At 46.6% G+C, this 26,760-nt stretch overlaps 1 protein-coding gene across 1 annotated transcript; it reads right to left on the minus strand.

The window, feature by feature from the left end:
• Positions 1–999: 999 nt before the first annotated feature.
• On the minus strand, positions 1,000–19,306 carry LOC128299608 (uncharacterized). Its single transcript, XM_053035614.1, has 12 exons — positions 19,152–19,306; positions 18,816–19,015; positions 15,588–17,933; positions 15,370–15,509; positions 14,678–15,297; positions 14,042–14,170; positions 13,835–13,961; positions 13,626–13,753; positions 13,057–13,169; positions 6,363–7,298; positions 1,793–2,828; positions 1,000–1,117 (listed from the first exon to the last, which is right to left on the minus strand). Exons 1-12 carry the CDS (start codon positions 19,304–19,306, stop codon positions 1,000–1,002), a joined length of 6,048 nt encoding a protein of 2,015 aa, XP_052891574.1.
• Positions 19,307–26,760: the final 7,454 nt, after the last annotated feature.

The following is a 26,760-nucleotide window of genomic DNA, read 5'->3' on the forward strand; positions in this document are numbered from 1 at the left end:
GTGTATGATGACATTGTTCTTGATCTTACGCGCTTGATGACGCCGCGTCCCAATAAGGACACGCGGAACTGGTAAAGAAGGGGGTACGTGGGTCAGATAAAAAACACCGTTTAAAATACACGTTAAAAATTCGCTCAGTGATCACACTTCGTACGATAACTCACTCTTTCCTTGTTCGCTTTCGCTTTAGCTGGTCTCCTTCGCGGAGTTTATCCCTTTTTTTCCCCATAACACACCTTCCTTACTAGTAATGAATAAATTATTATTTGGCGATTATTGTTTTGGCATTCCATTTTCCATTCCTTTTGAGTGTGTGTGTGTGTGTGGATGTGAGCGTGTATTTTTGGCCTAAATGCAAATTTGTCTAGTCTATTACGTTCATCTAAAATAACCAGTTGGGTTTATCGCTGTATCGCTTGCTTGCCATTATGGGTTTGTTTTTCGTGTACGTTATGACACATCATCTACACATTTACAGTTGTTTTTGTTTGTTTTTTGTCCAGCCAGTACAAAGCTGGCACAAAGGTTTACTACTTGGATGTACTAAGAACTGGAAAATGAGCGGGTAATTGGTGACATGCGATCGACAGTGACGATAGTGGCACGCTCACAAAACGTGAAGCCCGTTTGTTTCTGTTCTGCAGTCTACGCATTGTCCGTTGATTTGGACGTGGACGAGGTCCGTGTGCGATAATTTCTGTAATAAACGAGATGCAAGATGCAGAAATTCAGCATCAGATTCAATACGCCGCTGTTTGTATCACTTGCGCAAACAGACGAACGGGGGTTTTTTCGGATTTCGGTTTCTCTTGCCCTATCAGTTTACCCTTACCTAAAAGACCCAGCAGTGGAAGAGAAGGAAAAGCAAAATGGAGGGAAGCGCTAGTAGTAGGAGGAGCTGATATCTTACACCTGACCGGAGACTCAGGATAGCTTCAGGCTCATCATGAAGCTTCGATAGAGAGTGGACCGATGGGGGGTTGGGCTGGCGGGTGTGCTTCACCATCGAGCGTTGGTAGGATGGTGGTGGTGGACAGTATCCGGGGAACCGCCGGTTGTGGTTGTTACCCGGAGCAAGAGGGAATAGAGTCGGCTTTTGATTAGTTGCAGTGCTTTGCTAGGATGGTGTTGGCGGTTAAAGAAGTAAGCATAATACGTTCTCACTATTTTTGGTTATTCATAAAAATAAAACAGAGGATCGTCCACCAAACACGATGACGAGATGTGTGTGAGACATGTTGTTAGGAGATGGTGAGAGCCAGACGTGGTGGAGATCATGTACCACTGGATGTGGATAGGTTCTGTAGATTGTAAGTACGAATAGGTTAAGCTGGGACTAGTTTTAAAGTTACAGACTGAAAAGCGAAGCAGCACTCCGGACAAAGTCTCAAGACTTCGAAGACGAATATCTCGAAACGATGCTTTCAATGTTGGTGGACTTTTTACGAAAGTGTGCATTACCTCCTCAATAGAACAACTTGAGTGCTGGTAAATGGAATAGTTTATGGAAGGATCGAAAAAGATATACGACAAGTAGACTTCCTGACAATTGAATGCACAAGAATCAAAAGAAAAGATCCTAATATACAAGGGACACTTGGAAGGTGATCTCCAATGTTGCAGGTAGTAGAAACTGAGTGGAATTAGTATATTGACTGCAGCCTTGTTAGTATCTTGCTAGTAGTTTGACAAGAAGAACAATGCTGATAGACAAAACTTTGGACCTCAGATATAATGGACATTACACAATCTGCAACTAGTAACTCTCCCCGTCTCTTCGGTTCGCACTTACTTGGTTAGTGTGCCACTATCGTATCGGCCGCTGTAACGTCCCGCCTCACGTAGTGCCGTTGGAGTGAGCAGCGAACTGCTTCTTGTCTCGTACGGACGAATGGTGCGCGATGCGGTGCTGCTGCTGTTACTACCACCGAAGCCATAGTTCTCCGACGCGGACAGTGTGTTGGACGAGGAGGAAGAGGCCGTGGTTGCCAGATTTCCGTGGCTTCCCGAGCCATCCCGATGGTCCTTGAGCAGATCTAGCGCAATCGATGAAGAGGATGAAGCGATATTAGACGACCCGTACCCGCCGGCCACGAATGAGGAGCGACGTCTCGGTGTGTAGGTTCCGTACGATGACGGGACGGCAGTACTTTCGTAGTAGGTGTTGCGTGTGTATTTGTGATTGCTCGTGTTGGTACTGTTGTTGTTGTTGATGAGATTGTTGTAGTTAAGACCGTCGGTCAGTGGATCATCGTCGGTGGATAGGAGCCGCGATCCGGTACGTGAAAGCGACGCCCCTAGCGACTGTTGCTGACGATGGTGGTGGTGGTGGTGATGGTAGTGTGGTGGTTGGTGATGTTGATAGTCAGCGGATGCGGATGCCAGCGGAACGACATCCAGGCTACTGTTGCGCAGTCGTGCAGCGCTTCGGTTCGCCTTGGTGAGGTTCACCATCGTGGCGTACCCGCGATGGGGATGCTCGGTACGGCCGAGAGTAGCGTAACCGGTCGTGTCGTACTTACCGACTCCACTGAAGGACGATTCCTTGTTCGGGCGCAGAATGTAGGAAGAGGAACCACCGCGCGACAGTGACTTCTCGCGCACCGCACCGGGACCGGCACCGGCCGTGGTATTGCCGTGGTAGTACCCGTAACTGCTGCTGCTGCCGGCAGCGTCCTTTAGGTGGCCCATCCCCGCGGTACTGCCGCTTCCAGCGAGCCCACCCAGATTGCTGGCCGAGGCCCGTTTGGCCGGTTTCTTCGTGTCGTTGAAGCGTGTGTAGTAGCTCTTGCGCCGGATACGTTCGATGACGCTTTCCGCGTCCGGATCTACTGGGGAGACAGAGTGCAGTGGTGGGTTGGAGGTTAGTAGTCGCACCGAGGAATGACGCCGGGACGCGGACGACGAGGGCGCCGGCGACACGGAGGAGGAGTGCAGTGGGCGACCTGCCCCGGTGCCGCTGCCGGGCCCGTTCAGCTCGTCCGAGCACACCGACCAGCTGTCGAAGTACAGCTCGCGTTCCTCCGATGGCGAGAGGAACGTGCTGGACGAGTTGTCGTCGTACGGGCTACTGCGTGAACCAGAGGAGTAGTTGGTAATGCTATCGTACGACGGTGTCAGTGTGCTGTAGTGATGGGAGGGATTGTTGTTGTTGATGTTGTTGTTGTTGTTGTTGTTCATGCTATTATATCCGCCCGGCGAAGTTGCCGTCCCTGATGCCGCCATTTCACCGGGCAGCGGAGGCGGATAGCTGTAGTTGTTATTGCCACCAACAGAGGCCGCCGGTGCAGTGCTGCTAGTAGTGTTTGAGGTGCCGTTTGCAGTGTTGTGACTGGATGGGATCTTAGTGCAAGCGCTTAAACTAGTTTTGCTAGGGTTGCTGATGTAGTTGTTGTTACTATGGTGATGGAGTAGTTGCTGTGTCGGTATGTTACTGAGATGGATACTGTTGGCCTGCTGCAGGCGCTTCAACTTTTCCGTCGCCGAGTGGACGGCCTGCTCCAGGTCGATTGTCAGGGCACGGGCACGGCCCCTCCGGTCCGTGTCTTGCGGTGGAGGGCGTTGCACACCGTTGGAGCTACTACACGTCTCGGTGGCAGTTTGGCCATTCGCCCCACCGCCGTACCCATCCGACATGACCTTCTGGCTGTGACCTGCGACGTGTGCTCCGTTGGTGATGCCACCATTGCTTTGGCCGGCGGTGGTGCTATTGCTGCTTCCGGTGGCGGTGTTACCCGATTCGCAACCGGGACAGCCATACTTGACCGGTATTTGCGGCTGGCACGCACCCGAAACCACCCTAAACTTACGCTGCTGATCGTAATCACCACCGTCCGCACCGTTCGCTAGCAGCGTGTCTATCGGATGCTGAAGTGGCAGGACGGTGTCACTTCTTGCCCCGCCGTACATTTTCTTGCGCGACTGTGCCGGACCCGGCAGCAGTGAATCGGTGTTTGGTCGCCCACGACCAAACTCTGCCGGAATGGGCTGCATCAGATCGGGCATCGGAGGTCCGGGCATCCTTTCGTCCGCCGTCCGGCCGCTCACCATGATGTGGCTAGAGGACTTGGTATTAAGAAGACGGTGGTGAACGTTATTGCGTGAATCTTTTTCAATCTTTTTGAATAGCCCCAGTACCTTGGTGACGCCACAGCGATTGAATGTGCCCGGCATCTCCTCCACACTGACGGCACGCTTGATCAGCTTCGATTCGGTCAGCTCTGGCAGCTTGGGTCCCGTGGACAACTCGCGCAGGTTCCTGATCACCGTGTCGATGCGTGATTTGCGTCCCGTCGCTGTGCTCGCCGTCTTCGCGCTTGGTTCATCTGCAGAACCCTTCTCATCGAGCGATTGACTAGCCTTGGTGATCGTTTTGCCGGTCTTCTTTTTGTCCTTCTTCAAGGTGGCTTGCTCCGACGGTTTTCCCATCAGTACGTCCGGTGTCACACCCTCCACGGCCTGAGCCGACCCAGGAACCATGGCAGGGACAGCCGTATCTGGCAGGGAATCGTTCGAATTTACTGAAGCCGTTGGTCCAGGAGTTACCGCTGATGCTGCTGCTGCTGCTGCCGCTACAGCCGCTGCTTTCTTTTCCTTGCTACTTCTGCTAGTGTCGCGGAATTTTTCAAACCTCTGCCCAATGCTAGCCAGAAAGCCTTGTTTTGGTTTCTTTTCGGGTGATTTGGACTTTTCCTTAGCTGGTTGCTTGTCGCCCGTCGAGTCCACGGTCTGTACAGTGGGCTGTTCTTTGATTGTAACCGTTTTAGTCGACGACTCTTTGGAAGTTTTTACCGACCCACCGTCAACGGGCATCGTGGTAGTAGTCACAACAACCTTCCCACTGGAGTCAGTTGTCTTGGTGACCTTTTTCACGATGCGAATGACTTTCTTCACCTTCTTCGGTGGACTGGTGGCGGATGCAGCAGGTGCACCATTTGCGATCGATTCTGACACCGGAGTTGTAGGAGTTCCGTTGGCAGGAGGTTCGGCTTTTATCACTGCTTTTTGAGCACTGGCGTCTAGGGATTCTGTTTCGCTGGCTGGTGATTTCAGTAGTTTCAGTTCCTTCGGTGGCGTTAGTTTGGACGATGGGAAACTTTTCGGACGCGCTATTTTACTGACCGTACTGGGAGTGCTGTTACTACCGGCGCCATTACTGACGGCGCTCGTAGACGAAGCCCCATTCGTTTGTACCTCCACAGATGGTTCTTTTGCAGTGGGAGCAGCAACTTTCCCGTTCGTTTCCAGCTCGATGTCACCGGCTACGGACAACTTAGCGCCATCTTGTACAGTCTCTTTGTAGGGATAGGATTTTGGGCGCATTAGTTTCGACTCTTTTTTGATGGTGACGTTCGACACGATCGCACCCGAACTTTCTTTAACGTCCGTTGCAGTTGAGTCCAGCTTTTTAACCTTCTTCACGACTGTTACTGTGGGTGGCGTTGCATCCTCACGCTGGTCACCTGATGAGACTGTTTTGTCTGTTGCGGCGCTGTCAGTACCCGGCGGTACCTTCTTCACTACCTTTACCTTTTTAACCTTTACGATCTTTTTCACCGGTTGGGCTGCTGTAGCTCCAGAGCTTGCTGCCGCAGATGCTGCCGTAGAACCTTCTTTAACTTCGGTTGGGCTGGCAGTAGTTGTCTGGACGGCGCTATCTTCTTGCTTTCCTTCGCACTCAGTGCATCCGGACAGTTGGCATTCGACCGTCACCGATTGTACTGCGGCATCTTCATCTCCGCGCAGCAGTTTCGACATCTGATTGCCTGCAGCCAGAGAGGTCATGTTGGTAAGATCTTGCAGCTGTTCCTGCAGCATCGACAGTGTCTCCGCGGGTGTTCGATACTGTGGTTCCGGTTGTTTTCCACCTTCGTCGAAGATTTCACGCGATCGAGAAACGCTACGCCTAGTACGATCGCGATCACCGATCGGAGCCGTTTCGTCGTCCGGTTTGCCGTACTTCTCGAGGAAATAGCTCAACCGATCGGTGATCGTATCGTTCGCAAGCTTTTCCCGCCGCTGCTGTCTACCGGTGGCACCTTCGCGCAGTGTGACCCCGCCGGAAGCATACGGAGACGAGTCCCGGTTCGAGGAATCATCCTTTTCGACCACAGCCACCTCTTTCGGTGTATCGAAAAAGTCTGGTCGAAGGAAGCGGGACAATCGTTTGGTGGAGGAGTTCGAGACGGTTGGATCGCCCGCTGCCGTACTGCTGGTGTAACGTAGTGGTGTTGTTGCGGCTGTAGTGCTTGTAGTGAGGGACGACGCGGTAACGCCCAGTGCACGTGTACCGGTGGAGAGTGTTGTGTGTGGTGAGAGCGGCTTCCGCTTGTAGTCGTACTCGCGCACAAACGCAGACATACCGGATGAATCACCACCACTGCCGATCGCTGGAATGCTCGTACCGTACGGCGCGTACTTTTCGTACAGTGGTGCGGGTGTTTGGTAGGCTGGCGGTGGCGAGAGAATGTCCCGCGGTTGACTTCCTCCCCGGCGACGCAGCTCACTGCCGCCTGCGGTGCTCCACCCGTTGCCGGCGGCACCATACTCGGCCGCTGCGTCCAGTGATCGATTGCCGGAGCTGTTGCTGTAGCTTCTCCGATACAGGCGCTGGGCTGCGGCCGTTCCTGCTGCAGAAGTCCCGCTGGCACCGCCGTTCTGCATCGACAGGGTGCGGGAAAGCTTTCGGGCCTGCTGCGGTGGCAGCTGTGCCAGCAACTGCTCCTGCACACGCTGGGAAAGTGCGGGCGTAATGCTGGACAGCGTTTCCAGATCACGCTTGGATAATCGTAGCTGGGAGAGATCGAGATCGCGCAGATCCAGGTTTTCCTCCAGCAATCCACTGTCCGTCGCAATTGTCGCGGTCGTCGCTGGGTCCGGTTCGCCGGAATCACCCCGTGCTGACGGCTGATGTCGATAGCCATTCCCGTTGCTGGTACTGAGCGTGCTCGATACGCTGCTCTCGTCGTCATTGCTGACAAGACCACCGCCACCGAGCACGCTGCCACTGCTAGGCGCACTAGACATGCTGGCGTCCCGACCGTCGCTGCTACCAACGCCGTTGCCGTACGCGGCCAAGGATGCCAGATCCTTGTAGAATGAGGAGGTGGAGTTGGTGGGGGCATGGTTAGATGCGGGTTGATGATAGCTATATCTATTGTTATAACTACTACGAATGCTGTTGCTGCTGCTGTTTGGTGGCACTGGTGGCGGTTGCTGATGATGGTGATGGTAGTGGTTTTGGTTGCTGTTGTTATTACTATTCGTTACATGATTACTTTGTGTTCTGAGTCTAGCGCCTGGAAGAGATGGAAGTAGTGTGTGGTGAACACAGGAATAGTTGAGGGGGTGGGGGGAGTACATGAAGGAAGGGACGTGGGGGGAAACACCGGTTCGGAATTTTTATTGACCAGGATAACGAGCATCGGTGAGTTTAGAAGGAGAGAAAAAGAGAAGAGAGAGAGAGAGAAAGAGAGAGAGAGAGAGAAAAGAGAAAGAAAAAACGAATACAGTTCGGCACGTACGGGAAGTATAATTTTGTTGGTTTGCAATAGCCCAAAATGTTTTTAAAAACCATAATTTGAACGAATTCGTTTGTGTCGATGTTATGTTTAGTAAACGTACAGAAGAAATCGATTTGGAGCGCAGGTTCAAATTTTGTCTCACCACAGCAGCAACCTGATGATGGGGATGGGCATGTGTTCTACGTTCTGATTTGCGACCAAACGGACCACCAGTGTTGATGGAAAAAGGAAGGACAAGGCAGAACGGGTGTGTGGGAGCTAGTATGGAATGGCACTTCAGGAAGAATATAAGTCGTTGCAGATGATGACAGCGCGCCATGAGGGTGAGAAAAGGTGTGTGATAAGAGATACCGATACCGGCTCTGCGGTGCCTCGAAACCACTGGACACTGCGGTGCATACGTACCTTATCTTGCGTGATTGCGTCGACAACTTCCGCCATACTGTTTTGTTTATCACTGGTCCGGGGGTATTGTTTAGCGCTTAACCATGCTTAATCAACAACAACACGTGCCGATTGTGTACGGATACTAAGCAGCAAACTAACGAACTGACACACTCCAAACGTGAGCAAAAGCATGCAGATAACAAGGGTTAGGCAAGGGTCAACGCTGTAACGCCACGGGCAGTAGAATAATGTTCCATTGTGTGGGTTGACTAATTTAGGGTGGTGCCTTTAGGCAAGATTTACAAAACTTGTCGCCATGTTCGGTTTATTCTTTATTGGTTCATCATCGGGTTGTCTTGTTTCTATCGTAAAAGGGTGCAACAATCAATGCTTCTCTACAACATAGGCAGTTCTATTATTTTTATTTCTTTTTGCCATTTTCACACAGGCATAATGGAAAAAAATCCAACATCTTTTGCATACTATTTTTTGTTTATAAACTTTATAAACTACAATACAAAACGAACAATAGATAACGAATGGCAAGCTAGTTAGCGCATGCTGCTGTATATGTTTTTATTGCAATCAACACGAGTTGCGCTAATGGTTTTGTTTTCGCTTTTCTTCGGTTTTGGTTTTTGATGTTTCCTATCGCTATTTGCTTATTTAAGTGTATTACTCTTGACCTCGTTAGTGATGCTATCGGCTGTGTTTGGCATAAGCAACTTTTACAAGTATATTGCTCCAGAATCACTGAGAGATTATGAGTAGCAGTCTGCAGATTTGAAGATCTAGCCGATTGATTGCATACTGGTTGAATCTAAGTTTGAAGTCCCAGTAAAACTTCAGTAAACATTTTTAAATCGTCAAAGTTTCATGAATTCTCAAAGTTTAAAGAATCTTCATAAATTAGTAAATTTCGAAGGAATTAAGGTTTAGTACATTTATTATGTTTTAGCTTCTTCTAAAAGAGCTCTTATACAGACGGAATAACGCAAGTACAACAAGCTTTCGACTGCGGAAAGACCTGATGCTGAATCTGTGAGAAATCATCAATCATTTAGGATGCATCCTGTGAGGACTCTTTGAGGAATCACGACCATTGCAATATTCAAGAATCTTTCGAGTGTTGACTCGTGATTTGCACGACTGCTCATTGCAGATACAGAGCCAGCCAATTTGGCCATATTTTATCGAGGCGAATAATACACTTTTTTAATTGGTAGTAGAAGCGTAGCGTTTTTGTAGGCTTATTATTTTTAGAACATAAATTGTTCGAGTAAGATACGGTAAAAGATTCATCTGTAGGCGTGGTAAGAAAAAAGAATCGAGTGAAGTTGTATGGCATGCAAAGCAACGGTAGAAGAATTTAAAATTCTGAGGTTCAGTTTTGGTACATTTTCTTTTCCTATTGTCAATTCGCGTTTGGTTTATCGATTGCAAAGTGTTACATTGTTACACGTCTAGTGTGTTGTAAAGGTAAATATGCCAGCAGATAACAGTTCTTTCTTGTGTTTACAACACCATTTGAGGCCCCAAATAGTACTCGCTTTTTTTTTGGTTGGTTTTGGTAAGTAAAGGTGGTAGTAGTTTCGTCAGCTTTGTTAGTGCGGCAGAAAGGCATCAAATAGGTACATAAGTTAAGTATGTGTGCTAGTGTTTTGCTACAATTCGCATTCTCTCTCTCTCTCTCCCTCTCATTCTCTATTTTCTTCACGCCTGCAAGCATTATGTTTCTAAATACGTTCTCTAATTTTGTTTCCTTCCAGTTTGTCAGACAATTGGTTTTGTTTCTCTTTGTGATAATTGATCCTTGTTCTTCCTGGGCTGCACACTGCTGTTGTTGATAATTGCGCTTCACTTGTTGTTGTTGTTGTTGTTGTTTGTAGTGTTGGAAGTAGTCGTACTTGTAGAAGTAGTAGTACTAGTAGTAGCTAGGTTTGTCGGCGAAGTAGTGACTGTGTGTGAACTACTACTCGCACCGGATTTGGGAACATGAGATAACGTAACGCGGAAACCCACTGCAATCACATAAAAAAAAAGAATAACACGCAACCATGAGCATGGGATGGATAGTAGTTGTGGTAGTAGTAGTAGAAGAGAAAAAAAAACAGAATACGGAATCGTAAGTGGTGAAACGCGTTCTTTCACTATGGCGCACAGCAGTGTTGGCAACGTAAAACAATACACCAAACTTAAAGAAATGAAGTTCACAAAAAATGGAACAGTGTTGTAACGTGAAGTGTGGAGTTGTGACGCCATGCTCTCGGGGGAGTATGATGGAATGGTGGACATAAAGGTAGGGTTGTGTCACGATAGGTTATAATGAAAACATAAATTGCAAGTACGCACACGTGTGTTGCAAGGATATTACTTTCTTTTTTGTGGTGTTTAGCAGCAAGGTTTCTTCGTTTTTGTATGACATTGTATGAGTAATGTGGTTTGATTAAGCTACGAGTTTACTTTTAGCACAGTTACCATACAGTTTACCAGTTTGTTTTTTTCCCGTTTTGTATGATATTGTTCGTACGTTTGGTCTTTGTCTAGTTCTGTCGTATTGTCAGTCTACCACCTAAATAATTTGTTTGTTATAAGCGAACTACTGACAGGTGAAATGGAGTTTGATTATTTAATGTTTAAATGACAAATTAGTTACAATTACACGTACACGTTGTCGAAACTAACAGCAGTGTTAGGAGCAGTAGTAACATATTCGTCGTTTCGCCTATCCTTACTATCAAAAACCAAAACTTTGCAGCTTTACATATTTTTACTTCAACCCGCAAACGGTTGAATTGATTGCGAAATGCGTTGAAGAAATAGTTTGTAATGCCAACATACTTAAACAGACGCTACTATAGCACACTAAACTACACACAAACACAAAAAATACACACACACATACACTCACGTATTTAAATATTTTGACAGATGGTTAAAGTTTGACAGGTTCGTATATTCGGATTTTTGTTGATGAGATTTTGGTTTCCTTTTCTTTTCGGAAAGGAAACGCTTTGGTGCACATGTAATCAAAAATATTCCTTTAGTTAACCTCTCATTCTCAGCGTGGGGTAGGATAGTTTTAGGGGTGAGTATCGTATATCCTTTACTTAAGTATTTGTTTTTTTTTTCTGCAAACTTTAACCACCGTCCTTGGCTGCGTTGGGTTGCATTATGAACGCTAGTAAAATGTAAAAGAACAATGTTTCCACCACAACCGATCGATATGAATCCTGATGCTGTAAAATGCGATTTACATATTGAGCTTGAAATATACTTCTTTTAACAACAAAACTAACTTCCTATTCGTAGGCGCAACGGAGCACAAAAGGAACACTATTAGAGCGTGAGAGGAACACTAAACAAATATTTTAGATTGACAGTTGGCAAACGGAAGAAATAGAGCAGAAAGTCAAACTTTGGGAATGGAACGAGCTATAGCGTGGAAGGAACAGTTTTGTGGTAACTAACTAACGTATAGCAATAATAAGAGCCGTAACATAAAAACTTATTGTTTTGTTTTATTAAAGAAACATCATTACTTTATTTAAATTGACAGTAAGCATCATTCCGTTCGTATCAATTTCTGTACTTTATCCGTACAACTTACAGTGTTCTATCTCATTATTCATCAGCACCCTGTATTTTGCTTTTGTTTTCCTTGTTCTGTTTTAATTTCACGTCTTGCTACTCTGCTTTGCAACAATATTTTGTTTGTTGTTTTTTCTTTGCTTCTCTTTTGTTTTTATTTCACTATCGTTTAATTACCGATTGGGAGTTTGGAACATTTTTCTTTTCCATTTTGTCTTGTGTTCAGTTCAGTGAATGCGTAAAAAACGAGTTGAAAGTAATTTTAAAAAAATACACAACCATAGTACAAAATATTCAAAAACCAAAACACGAAACACTTCTACGAGACTACAACCATCAATCCAGAAACAACAATATTTAATGCCACCCCTCTAGTGTTGTTCTCCAAATGTTCATTGATTACCGTCGGCAAAGGCAGAGAAAAAGAGTTGCAGCTTTTGCTTGTTATCTTTTGAAAATTGTTATTTGTTTGGTGATGTTTTGTTTCGCTTTGTCTTGTGTATGCAGTGAAGTAGTTAATAGTAGTTTGTAATAATAGCAACAACGTAAAAAGTAAACGGTAGCGACCGTGTTTGGTGATTCTAAGTGTATAATTATGGGAGAAAAAGAAATATCTACCTTTCGATCGTGTTCGATCAGTCGATAATAGTCATGAACTGTGTTTTATCAACTTAAACTCAATAAGAAACGTGAACAGTCATTAAGCTAGGAGCGCGGGAAAACCGGTTAATTCGTAAACGCTTTTTCAAAAAAAAGGAACACGTAATATAAGCGATCACACAAACATTTTTAACGCTGCAGATGGATGGATGATTTTTTTTATTCTATTGCTTCTAGTCACCCTCCTTACGGTTTTACTCATTTCATTCGTAATTGTTTCTACTTTATCTTTATATCGCTATCATTCTATTTTCTGTAGAAATCTTCACAAAAAAGGCTTTACAATGAAAATCTTACACAAATCAATTTAATCTGCTTTTTTCACATAAAAAGGGGATTCACAAATCACAAACACAAACCCCTTACAAGGCTATTAAAAAGAAAAACAAGCTATGTAGAAAAGTAATTGAAAAATAGATCAGACTGCTGTTTATGTGGACCGCATTCGTAGTGTGTGCGTGTTTTGCTCTTCCTCAACAGACTATAATTGTTGCCGATCTGGTTTTCCGCCACTAAACCGGAAACCGCCGAACCGGTTAGCGTTAAAGTAAATATCTAAAACGATTCTTCGCTTCTGGTGATCGGAGACAGTTAGCAGTTTTGGTGCAAAACGTAGGGGCAAAAAACGCGTTTAAAGTTTGGTATAAAAGTAAAGTAAACAATAGAAAAAAGTGGCAATCAAAAACCGTGTTCGATAAGAAGTGATATGTGAACGAACGATCGAGTACGGAAACAAAAATACTATTACTAAGTGAACGAATGGCGGGTGGAGCTCCGTTAACTGATCAACTCGGAGCTCGAAAAAGTTGAACGAAAACAATTAAAAAATAGCGATAGGTAGCAATTGTAAAACGTATGTCTAATGACACCTATTTAAAAAAGCTACGATATTCACCTCTTGGAAGTGTGGCTCCGCTACGCGAAAACATTGAATCGATGTCCGTGCTCAAGTCTCGCGACATGCTGTGGCGCCAGGCGTTGGCCGCATTGCCACCCTCGGTTAGGTTCCTGTTTTTTTTGGTGTTGGTGCAGGGGGAGAAGAAAAATGTACGCTCGATTAGTGAAATATGAACGATCCAGTTATGACGTACAATCATTTCCACTGACATACATTCACAACGACATTCTAAGATGGCATTAAATGAGAGAATGATTTTGATTGCTTTTGTGCGTATCAATTCTTTGAGAGGTTAAAGAAGACCGGACCGGAAGACGAATGTGTTGAATTTTAACACAACTTCATAGCACAGATACCTTAGTTAAACGCACAACAGTTAACATAACCACAAACCTTTGCATTACTTTTATCTGTACTCTGTTTCGAGGTATTTAGAGATATTTATTTAGTTTAAAGAGTTCAAAAGCATGTTCTTCACTTGCTGCAAAACCTTTCCACATTAATACGCTTGATCGTCTTCTATAGCACGAGCGTACAGACAAATTAACTACAGCACAGACACGTACCTTCCGAAGGGATCCTGATGATGCCAGAACGGTGCCTGTGTTTGGCGCAGATTGTTCATGAAGCGTGACGCCGGGAACCGCGAAGAGTTGACGTCGTTCACATTCAAACGATTGGTCAGTGCACGTACCTGGGAGAGAAAAAACAATGGACAAATCAATAGTTTTCACAAATTGCCACATAAGGGATGGTGGTTGTCTGCAATACATACCCGAGATAGAAGCGTGGAGAAAAGATTTTCCGCGGTCAGTATTTCGAAACCATCGTCATCGTCCTCTTCGCCCGAGCTGGCCGATTCGTTCGGGTCTGCCGTACCACGTTTCGATGGTCGTGTGCTCCTGTGTGATAAGTGAGAATATCGTTTCGATCGTAACGCAACACGTTTGAAACGCTTGTAAAACTATAATTCCATTCTCACCTGAGGCGATGCATCATGTGGAATTTAGGTTCCTCGGAATCGCTCTCACGTCCCAGCGAGGTATGTCTGTTCAGTCGTGGGAAGGATGTTACATCGCCCGCCTCGCCGTCATTCTCGGCCAGCAGGGAGCTATACCGGATACGTGAGATTAGTATATTTTGTTGTGATTAATCTTGACAATCTATTGGACATCTTGGAGCATTTGGTGATGGGTAATATACTCCTTCAAGCGAAGTCGAATTGGTCGAGCCAACTCTGGAAATCTTCATGAAGGCACTATGAAATCTGAATCAACTCTGGACTTCAGATTTACTTGAATTTCTGGAACAACTCTGAACTCTGAACCAACTAAGAATCATTTTGGAACTCCAGGTCAAATCCACACAAGTCAACTCTTTTCGCACTCAATTGTTAATTTTATGATTTTAGAACGATTATTGTGCAATTGGGGAAATCCAGAGCAGCGTTGTGTCCGAATAAAAACGATATAGATCAAGCAGATATAGAATTATTCAGAGCACTCCTGAGCAATTCTGAGCTGTACGGAGCAGCGGAATTGATTTTAAATATTGTCTAGTGGCTTGAAGTCTCGAAGAATTTCCCATCACACAGCATTCAAGGAACACCGCTACTTACCCTAGACGACGCGGTCTGCCAAGGCGCGGTTTCATACCGAACCCGGCAGCACCGGATACACCGGAAGACGCATTCGATTCGGACGGTTCCAAACTGTTGGCGCGCGGCGTCACAATGCCACCGCCTTCGACAGCGATCGGTATAATATACTCCCGTGGGCTTTTCTTGATCGGCATCGTGGTGCTACCGCTGGTACTAACCGTGCCGGACATCATGCCGGAAGCGTTCGTCGATATCGGACCCTGCGAGATGGTGTTGTCCGAGTCGTTTGACTCGTTCGTGGACTGGCGCGATAGCGAACCCCGGCCCGTCTGAGAACCAACTGGTGATGGACCGTAGGCACCGGTTCCGTACGCACCGGATACCGTTCGCTGATATGTGGGTGGTTTGTGCGGTCCGGCAAAAGGTCCTGCCTGCTCTTTGCCCTGCGGTTCCAGGCTGTTTGCCCGATGGTGCAGATGCTGCTGATGTTGATGGGCCATCGGTGCAAAGGCGGGCGGATGATCGCGTCCGACAGGAGCGCTGCGTAGATCCGGCATCTGGTGCTGGATCTCCGTCGAGAAGCGCATCGGAGCAAAGGCAGGTTGGGGCGGTGGTTGTTGCATACGTTGCTGGTCCGCCTAAAAGAATAAAACAAAAAACTCCGTCAGATATGAACCGAACAGGGGGACCTACTACATCCATCAATGTACCTTCGTTTGCGGATCTCCTTGCAGTTCCAGCGGCTTGGATAACTTTCGCCGCGGCAGAGTGGCCGATTTGAGTGTGATTTCAGCGTGCGACGTTTTCGTTTCATCCTTCGGTGGCGTTGGGATACTTCCGATGGATACCTCTGCGGAATAGACATTGGCAAAACATCCATTTATAAATTAAAAAACTTTACACCCGCGTATGGCGCATGTTTACGTACTTCGCGGGATGGACATAGTGTCACAGCGGGGTTCCGGTGTTTCCGAACCCATCCGGTACGGTTTGTTGATACCCAGCGTACCGGTGGTCGAGCGTCCGTTCGCTCCGAATGGCATCGGTGGTTTGCGTAGCCGCCCGATCGGTATCGCATTGCCGATGATCTCCCGAGCGTTCTTCAACTTTCGCTCCCGCTCGTTGTCCTCCACCATCGAGACGCTCTCGGTGCGGGCGCACAGCTGATCGATCGAGGTCGGTGTTGACGGTGCGCTCGAGTCAGTCGTTTTCACCCGACTCAGCATCGCAATCGAGTTCTCCATCGAGCGGCGGGCATCCTCGAGCGAAAAACTGCCGACCGAACTTTTCGAGTCGCTTTCCTTCACCTCATCGTCCGATTTGGTCGCCGTCGACAGCTCATCGTACGCTTGCTGCTGCTGCTGCTGCTGCTGGAAGCCGGCCAAATTCTTCGCCGAACCGACAAATGCGGGCGGAGTTCCCGGTGCGGAGCCACACTCTTCCGGTTGGTCCTGCTCGTACGAATCGGAGCGTTTCCGCTGTTCCAACGTAGCCGTCTGTGGGGCCGGCGGTTTCGTGAAGGTCGACGACGTGTTCAGGCCAGTCTTGCGTTCAAACTCCTTCTTGTAGTTGCCAACGGTCGGTACGCCACCGCCCGGTAACACAAACTTCTTGAACTTGTCACCGTTGCCCGCCTGTTGGTTTAAGGCCTGGAACTTTTCGGCCGTCTCGAGGATGCGTGACTTGCGCCGTTCGGCTGTCCGTGCTAGGCTTTCGTCCGGCAGACTGTTCTTCCGCTCGACGCCGCTTGCAGAACGGTGCGCAGTGCCCGACGGCTGGTTTTCATCGCCACCCTTTCGCGAGTTAACCTCGTTGATGGCGGACGTGAGATCGGTTGTTTTGTTCTTGCCGAAAATCTTCCTCACGGCGGGTATGGCCGTCGTCGGTACGATTGGCTTCTGCTCCGTATCACCCTTTTCCAACTTTTCCAGCTTCGCTCGTACGCCCGATACGGTTTTCGGCGGTGTGTCCGGCGTTGGAGGCACGGAAGCAGCCCCATTACCCGCCGGCACCGGTTCCGCTTGTCCCTTCCCGACGGTGCTGACACTGTTTTCGATCGATGGTGCTTGCGGTTGAGCCGCCGCTTCTAGCAGCAGTTCGTCGCACATATTTTCTAGATTTTGCAAATCTTCCAGCACGTCCTGCGCTTGCAATTTGTTGGCCTCACCCGGTTTGGTCGACGGTTCGGTGGGTTTATCTTCCTGAGTGGATTGTTGCTTAGGTTCGTCCGCGCTTTGCGGCTCTTCCTGCGACGGCTTTGCCGCCCCGGTCTCCTCCACGTCCATGTCTTCCGGTATGCGAGGCTGTGCCGGTGACGGTGGGTCCGCTTTGTCCTTCTTCTTAACCGCACCGGTCGCGTTTTCGGTTGACACTGTCGTTTCAAGTTTGCGCTTCGTCTGCGCCGGACTGCCAGCGGCCGCTTCTGCCGGTGTGATGGTTCGCGTCGGCGACGGCATCAGGGCCGCCTCGCCACCGGCCGCCACCATGTCGAGAATTCGCCGCTCCGCCTCGGTACCTCCCATGTCGACGATGGAACCCATCGAGTGGCTGCGCTGGATGCGATCCTTTGCCTTGGCGTCCTCCTGTCCATTGCCCACCAGCAGCTGATCGGCCGTTACCGAGGGTGGCGCAAGCGACAGTAACACATCCAACCGGACGGGCGTTTGGTTGGCTAGCTCTTCCGCCAGATCCAGGCACGATTCGTCGTAGCCCTCATTCACCCACCAGTGGTTGCAAATCTGCTCGATATTGGCACGGTGCGACGGACACACGGTTAGCATCTCGCGTATGAGCGGTGAGGCGCGCGAAGGTTTCTTCGGCTCGAAGTAATCGCCCTGGCTGATCTGCTTCACCAACCGCTTGAAGTTGGCTCCATCGAACGGCATGGCGCCGTAGACTAGCGTGTAGAGCAGCACACCCAACGACCAGCAGTCCACCTCCGGACCTTGATAGGGCGTACCTTTGACGATTTCGGGCGATGCGTACAGCGGCGATCCGCAGAAGGTGGCCAACAGGCGCTGTTCGTCGAACACATTCGAGAGACCGAAGTCGGCAATCTTCGCATTACCGTTCTCGTCCAGCAGAATGTTCTCGAGCTTCAGATCGCGATGGCAAATTTTGTGCTTGTGACAGTAGTAGATGGCGGTCGATACCTGGCGAAAGATGCGGCGCGCTTCCTCCTCCGCTAGCACCTTTCGCTCGGACAGATAATCGTATAGCTCGCCACCGGCCGCAAACTCCATGACTAGTACCATTTTTTCGCGGTTCTCAAATACTGCACACGAACAAAAATGGAATGAAAGTACATTTATTAACACGTTTGCCTCGAATGTAATTGGTGATTGACAAGGGCCAATGAACTCCCTATTCTCGAATTTCCCGATTCAAATGTTAATTAGAGGATGCATAAATATTTGAAAATTTAACATTTTCAAAATATTTATCTACAATCCTTAGAAATATCTACAATCCTTAGAAGTACAGCCTGGTCGTTCTTTAAAAAGATCTTTTATAAAGGTTTAATATCTCAAATGTTGCCGGTCTTACATTGAATGGACCACAAATCAGCGAATTTTTGTTCTTATTTGAAACTATTCAAGATTATAATTTCAATATATATGTAGAGACCCTTCATAAAATAAATAAATTCTTTTTCATTCGACTGAAACTTTATAAAGATTCGTGAATTCAGATTCACCAAACACAATACAAGACCTTCATCATGAGGCGAATCCTCCCGAATCCGAATCATTCCCCTTAAAAATCCTCCCGCACGGAAAACCCAAACCGCCAAACAATCTTCTAATCAAACTCAAAGCCTTATATAACATTCTAAATGAATTGCGCGATGATGACACATCCCAAATCCGACCAATCTCTCGTTATCTCTACTAATCACAGATAGGCCGCCATTCGGTGTGCCACCCGCTAGCACCGTACCGACGAAGCCCGATAAAATTAATTCTATTTCCCTCGCCCATAATTTGGGACAAGGCTGTGCCGGGCTTATGTGTTGTGTGGCATCGCGCGCCCCACCAGGTAACTACAATATCGAGCAGCAGCAACAAAAAAAACTTCACACTCCCACCCCACACTGGCTCACTGGTGGAGGCGCATGGTCGCTTGTACCGCGTCGTGTGCAGCAGTGGCAACGTACCTTCGTAAATGTGTATTATGTTGGGATGCTGGACGGAGCTCATAATCTGTACCTCGCGCCGTATCCGAATGAGATCAGCTTCCGTTTCTATTTTGCTCTTCTTGATCGTCTTGATGGCCACCTCCTGGCCGGTTTCCTTGTTGATGCCGAGCTGCACCTTGCCGTAGGTGCCTTGGCCGAGCTTTTTTATTATGTCAAATCTAGATAGCAAAAAAACAAAACAGAAAACGCAAACGGGACGAGAATTAGTTTCCAAATTCAGCGAAGCGTTATGGACAACGCTTTTTTGTTTTGTTATGTGGTTGGTGCTATAAAACTGTGTTCTCTCATACTAACCTTTGACGAAGTTTTTTCCTATGGTTGTTCATCTTCACCGCACCAGTATTCTCTATGCCACTCATGATGTTCTCTATCGTTGCCTTCTGTGGAGGGAACTGTTGCGGCGACGGTGGCATCGCCTCGCCGCCTTCCACCTGCTCGCCTATCACCATTTTGTGTGTGTGCTATGCCACTATTCTGCTACTAATCTCTAAATCACACGAGCCCCCCACCCCCTCCCCGTTGTACAATCACACACACGCGGTCGCACGCATACGCACACACATGCACATTCAAACACGCGGAACACGTGGACACAGGAAGCGCACAAAATTCGTTGTTTTTTTTCTCTTCTAGTTTTGCGCCCAGGGATACAGGGTTTTCTAGGAGGTGAACTGTTATAAACTGTTGTAGGAACCGTTCCGGGTTTACCGCTATAATTGCTGTGGTATTTTGGGCTGCCGGGGGGGCTTTACTTAAATTGAAACTTTCACCCGAGATTTTCGGCGGCGGTGAAACACTACAGCGTATGTTTTCTGTTTCATAAATACACGCACATTAACCGCGGACACACACAGGGAAATGGACGCTTAGTTTAGCAAAAAAAAAACTACTGTACAAACTGTCCCTTTTCCGAGGGCACCTTTAACCTAGCACTAAAATCTGAAAGTGAATTGAAAAGGGAAATTCATTAAAAAAAACACTCAAACATTTCGTTTTTATCACATAAATTCACAAAATTAATTGCACTTTTTACAGTTTACGTTCATTGCAGTTCTCCGCACATCGTGGATCAGTGTTGTACAATCACTTGTGGCATTTAAAATTTCCCATAATACTTCTTTTTCTATTAAAAATAAACTTCACTTCACTACACTTTATTTAATAACGATTTTTGTTTTTTGCACCGTTTTTAATTCATTTTTTCACACAAACAGTCAAGTGCGGTGCTGTTCCACTTAACTTCCCAGCGGTGACCCAAACAACCTTCAAGGGTTTTTATGTTCCATCAATATGCAAGCAGTGCCCATTGCATACATTAATTTCACTTTGTCATGTCCAAAATCACCAATGTGTCCCGGCCCGTTTTTGTCCCGATCGATGGAGATTTTATTTGCCTCCTTTTTCTACATGGTGCATCATCGCGCATGGTATCCGTTTGCGAAGCGAAGGACAAACTAATTACGACCGTTTTCAAAATCTGTCCAACGGGAGGGGGGGAGGGGAGGGAACTCATTTTCGACTTTATTGAAGATCGATTTCATATTGCTGCGCCGTTTAACTTTCTGCACATTTATTTCACTTCGTAAACGAAGGACAAAGCAAAACCATCATGTCCAACATGATCGATTAAATATTTCGCTTTATCCGCGGCACCACTCACGCTCTGCCGCACTCTTCTCAGTCCTCCAGCACCAACAATTCTTACTGACAAAATGGAGAAATTTACGACCCATGCCGTGCATTTTGGTTTGTGTGTCTTGTGTGTAAAGAATGCGAATCACACTTCGGGGCACTCCGGGGTGCACACACTCAGCAACATCGAGGAAAGCGCGTGCGAGACGATGGCGAGACGAGGAGCACTAGGCTTAAAATTCGTCCCAACCACGAAAACCAACAAACTGACGCCGCCCGAGCAAGAAAAGACGGTATAGATGGGCATATGCACGGCACACCGCCAGTGCCCCACAGTGTTACTAAGTAAGGGTATAAATAGATCGGTTTCATCGCTTTCGTCGATGAAGCTTTTGCGTGACCGTCGCGAGACGTTGTACGACCATCTTTTTCATTTCTTTTTTTTGTGTTTGTTCACTCGAAATGTGTCGCTGTCGGTGAGTCTCTTGGCAATGGGGCAAAACACACCCTCAGTACATGCTTCGGTTTACGGCTTCTTGCTGATCTTCTGCCTGCTTTCCCGTTCATCGGTGCGCACACGAACCCCGCAACCGGTGTGACATTCACCAGGATAACCTCACTTAATGCCAAAATGGTAGATATGTGGGCTACAAGAGTCACGCACACACCGATGCACTACTAATCCGTTGGAAAAATAAATCGGTGGAAAATTTGCGGCGAGGAAAATTTGAAAGTTTTTCATTTTGCACCAACGGCAACAACCAATATCCACTAGTCCGCCATTTTGCGACACGATCGCTGTTCCGTACGCCATGATCATCGCCATGATTTGCCTGATGATATCGGCCAAGTGCGGCCATTGATGTTTCACAGCATTAAATACGGCTCACTGATTAAAGGTAAATTAATGGTTTCCTTCCCTTCTCAAACACTTACTAGCGACACCAATATTGATAATGACACTGAACCGTGTAGAGTTGGCGTGTGCCAAGCGCTAGCAGTGAACCGGATCCAACAGCGGACAAACTTGTACCATGCTACACTTGTGTTTCAACTAGACAATCTACGAATGGTCGCGCTAGAGTCCGTTCCCCGGTACAGCATCGCGTACGCTCTTTTGCATGCGTACGATGAGCTACGCCAAGAATGAGTCCGCGGAGAACGATCAAACATGTGCCAAATGGTGAGCGCACTGTCGCTCATTTTCCGAACGATCAAGGAAGCCAGGTATAGGCTGCTCTCTTGCATTCTCTCGCCGAGCCCGTAGCAAAGCGGCACGAACAAGGCGCCACAGGGTAGAAAATATTTGTCACAGCAAGCAGAAGCGTGCGGTGCTGCGGATGGTGTGCAATTTATCACGCACACACTTGCACACACCACACATACAGCAGCGCCCAGCAGTGATCGTGATCGTGTGCGTGTAGTAGCGGGGCGCTTCCTATTTTACTGTCCCGTTTTTATTACAGATTATTTAATCGATGCGAGATAGAAAGCTGTGAAAAACTAATGCGAGAAAGAAAAGTAGAGAGAAAGAGAGAGAGATAGAGGGAAAGAGAGAGAGAGAGAGAGATCGGGCGCCGTTAGGCTGTAATTTCCACACATCACTGTGTGTGTCGTACGAGCTTTTTTGTGTTAGAAAAGGAAACATAAAACCATTCATCAAACATATTTATCAGTCGCCCTTGATGAAACGAAATAAAACGTATGAATATGCTAATTAAACCCTTGTTTTGAATGGAACAGAAATGCAGAATTATTTACGAGAAGACCCAAAACACAAAGCAACAAACATTATGGTCGCTAGAAGCATGTGTACTAACTGCAACTCAAACGGGGCCACACAACCAACTTCAAACATCCGTGTGCTCGTTTTATACGTCGCACATACGCTTAACGCGCTGCCGAGTTCAATGGACAGTGTCAGTATAAAAAAAAGAAACACTAACGCGGTAAGGCAAATAAGCAAAGTGAAAACCATCGTGGACGATCGTCGTCCAACCATTGCTCGTTCCTCGGCTGGTGGTGCGCACCATCATTCACGGCATGGTACAATGTAAGGCAGGAATTTAAAACGCAATTTAATCTTTGTCGTAGGCGTGTAAGTACACAGGCGAATGTACAACACCGCCGTGACACATGGTACAACGCTTATTGTGATGTGTTTAATCCTTGCGTATCAAAATGTTTTGGTATTTCGCTTGAAGCGACAGCAATGGTGCGATGGATAATAATATAACTTAATATCTCTATAGTGTTTTGACTAACTTGCAGACGATTGAAAAGGCTCAAAATGACTTTAACACGGCTCGATTTACCAACCAAGGTAGGTCCACTTTGGGTGCGTTTGTGCAATTTTACTAAACACCATGCGCCTCCATCACATATCGCTTAGTATCGCAAAATTGAACCAAAACCCATTTACGGAACTTTCACTAACAGCACCTTCAACTTTTAACAATAACGAAAAAAAAATAAGCACAGGAAAACTATTTACAGCCAAAGTTTACCACCCAATCGGTTTTAAATTGCTGCTTCTACCAACACAAACGCGAGCAACGATGGGATGGGATTATTATGGAATGATAATTAAATTCAATTAATTAAGCCTGAAAGTACATCAACCGGTACGCGCATTGGGTGGCAAATTTACCCACGCTAACACACGCTCTGGAAAGTTTTTTGGCATATTGCCAACGATTTTTTTCACCTATTCGTTGTTTTAACAATCCAATTTCCCAGTCAAATTGAATGCTTGAAAATATTCTCACTGAATTGTGTCGCGTGTGGTTTATATTAGGGTTTAGAAACTGATTTTGGTGTTTGTGGATGCTTTAAAAGTGATAAGAAATTTAAAAGCCTCTGCGGAATACGAGAACACCATTTGTGACTTCTATACGGCACGTTATTCGGACTTTGGGTATGCATTCAATCAAACAATACTTGCCGTTAATGAGTTCGATTATGATCATCACACACACACACACAAGATCACATATTACGATGACCCAAATATATATCATGGACAATATCGCGCTGCTCATTAAAACATCATTAACCGAGTCCGCTTGTAAGGGTGGTAAATCAAAGCGTTCAACGGGTGGCGCGCAAGGGGACACACAACTATTTGCCTATAATTTGTTCTCATTTTTCACGATCACACACACTCAAGATCGCAATGTTTGCGTAGCGAAACCGTGGCTTGAACTTAAAAATGTTCGATTGCATAATGATGTTAGAAGGAAAGAAAAAACCTACCCTTCGTTTGTGTGTGAGCGAGTGGGTGTATGTCCGTTGGCCATTAGTGTGTTGTGGTTTTGTGGTTTTCCCTACCATCCGTCCCCTATCGACACGCACCCAATCAGTGCACCAATGTTTGCAAACTCTGGTCCGGTTTTGTTTCTCCCCGCGCACACTCCGCCTGGCAGGGAGCCCAATGTCGATGTCATTAGTGACGCGTGAGCATCACATGAAAAAGCTTTACGCGCGTGCACGCCGCCATTCTTCGCATGATGCTGTTGGTTCCCGTTGGTGTGGTGTTGTTGTTTTGTGTTACGCTTGAGCATCTGTTTTAATGGTAACGCGAATGGTGCAGGTCACTCGGCTGGATGCTTTAAAACACACGCCGGGTGAACGGTAACAAACCAAACAGTAACAGTGATTATCGACTGCAAAGCACTGGAAATGAAGCTCTCCGGAGTTAAATTTTCTTTTTTTGGACATCAAAATAATTAAAACAAACTGAAGAGAAGTAACTTCCTTCTTGCAGTAAAATCATTCACGAGCATGACGTACCATTCTTAAAACCATTCTCTATCTCGACCGAAATAGGGTTTCGTCGCGCACAAATTCCAATTAATTTTCAACGTGCAAGTAAATAATGATTTCGTTATGCAAACACAGCATCCGATTATCGTGAAGCAAAGCCAACCGGCCGTCACCATCCCGAGAACCACCCCGAGGACATTAATTATTTTCCTATTTTTCCCACTTCTCGGAGCGCACAAATCCGCGTGACGGAGATGATTCGACCGAGGATTTCGAATGCTGACACTACGGTGGCAACATTTTATACAAAATAACCGTCCGCCTACCGTCGCTGCCGTGTCCGTTCACGCAAAAACCGCACCGCATTACGCTCCCGGAAAGTGTGTGTCTCAAGGATACGATTCGCGCGAGTTCAGTTACAGCAGCGGGCAGCAGAAAGAAAGTAAAGCAACTTTATGCGGCCACAAAGAACAAAACGAAGCGTATTGCCTCGTGCCGGTCGTCGTTCCGATTGGCTTCAATATTCCAGCAAGCGCACATTCGGCCAAGGCCATCCGGGACAGACGCGAACAACAAACAGATAAACAATCGAAACCTCGCGCAAAGGCCAGGCTATGGGGTGCGTGGTACCAGATGAACGCCATCATATACAGTCGGTTACGGGCGCTACCATCTGGAGTGGTCTCGGTACTCCGAGAGATGCGCACAGTAGGGTCTAATAGAGCACCTAACGGATTGGATCGGCAGACCATGAAACGAAAACCAGGACTGAAAAATTGTGATGCACTTGATGATATCTCTTTCAGGCAGATTCACAAAACCTCGAGGAGTTAATTTTCGGTTTGTAGAAAAATGAGATATCGATGGATACAAATTTTCCGAAAATCACTAGAACGTTGGTTTTTTTCTGTTAATCTGAATCTATCTAAACCTAAAGAATTACTAAAAACATAGATAAGGTTTGAGTCTGAACGGCGCAATCGAATAAAATTGAACATTGTTTTTAACGTCAATTCTGCGTCTGGTTTTCTTAAAATTGCGTAAAATTGTGTGCATCGTATCTCAACTCTTGAATCTGCCTGCACGTAAACAGGCTGTCCGATTTTACATTCACTAAATTGTGCACCCGATTCCATGTGGGGTTTTTGCGATTCAGTAAACTGGGTTTGCCATATCTATTGTAAAACCTTGAATATCCTTGAGTGGCTTTGGATTTTTCAGTTACGGATAATCAGACACCCGGTTAAACCCGATGACATCCCTTTAACCTGGATAAACGGATAATTATATAAGTAAATATAGTGTTTTTACTACTTCAGTGTTCTTTGAATGGGAGTGTCCTTTGATTTGCACACCTAGCTGTATGGGTCTTGCATTATAAATCGCTATCTCAATGGAGGAAAACTATCCCTGATGAAATTTTGTTTTGACTTTCACATAACTCTTTATAGAAATACAATCAATTCTGATATTTTGATTACATAACTTCAGCCCAAGGTTGACAAGTGGGTTTGGTAATGTATCTATTTAAATTGCTTTCTACTCGTATTTATATTTAGTGAATATAAAATAAACATCTGTGCACAACCATCCACTAGCAATGGAACCACCGTACATCAACCAGAATAGCAACTTTCGTTGATCGAACAATCCGTGGGTTTTTACTCTCGCGCAGATGCTCGCCTACGCTAAATCGGTGACCACATTCACCACAGCTGTCTGTCAAATGGCGACCGAATAGGCATGCGAGGGACATTTTGTGTGTGTGCGCAACGAATAGGCCATTTTGCTAATAAGTCAAGCAGTTTAATAGAGAAACGAGTTTTGTTTAGTAGGTAGTTAGTTAATATACCAATGGCTTTACCTTTACCACGACGACCAGCGCCATGTTAAAGTACCACACGCTTGCTCATTATCACCTTTAATGTGCTTAAACTCATTTCGTTCATAATCCTTTCCTATCCGGTAGAGGCGTAAATTCTACAGCAAACTTAATTCTACCGGAAGAGCGGAGGATTAGTAACGCTTAAGCCGCCACACAATCGAACCGGCTTCATGCGAACGATCGTAGATCTTTTTCATGGCGCAGGAAACTGATAGCACTAAGCCAAACAAAGTTGGCCGGTGGGGAATGAAGGAAGGGATTTGCAAAATTTCATCAGCAAATAATTTTACCACTCGGAAGCAAAAAAAAAGCCCCAACCAACGAAACGGAATGCGGTAAAAATGTGCTCTTGTCGTGCCCCACCACACTGGAGACGGCCCTTGCATCAATATTTGCCTTTGCCCCGTCCGGGTGCACACAATCATGGGATGAGAGTCCCACCACGGTGCACGGGTGCTTTACTTTTCGATTCTTTGCTATTCCATTGGAAATGAATTTTTCGCACCGAAAGCAACGGATAACGGTCGGTCGTTTTCTTGCGATCGGAAGCGTCAGCGTTTTCCTGTGTTTCATCCGGTTGATAGGATGTGTGCCGAATAAGTTTCCACTTGCGAGAGGCTG

This window comes from Anopheles moucheti, chromosome 2, assembly GCF_943734755.1.
Source record: "Anopheles moucheti chromosome 2, idAnoMoucSN_F20_07, whole genome shotgun sequence".
Lineage (NCBI taxonomy): Eukaryota > Metazoa > Arthropoda > Insecta > Diptera > Culicidae > Anopheles > Anopheles moucheti.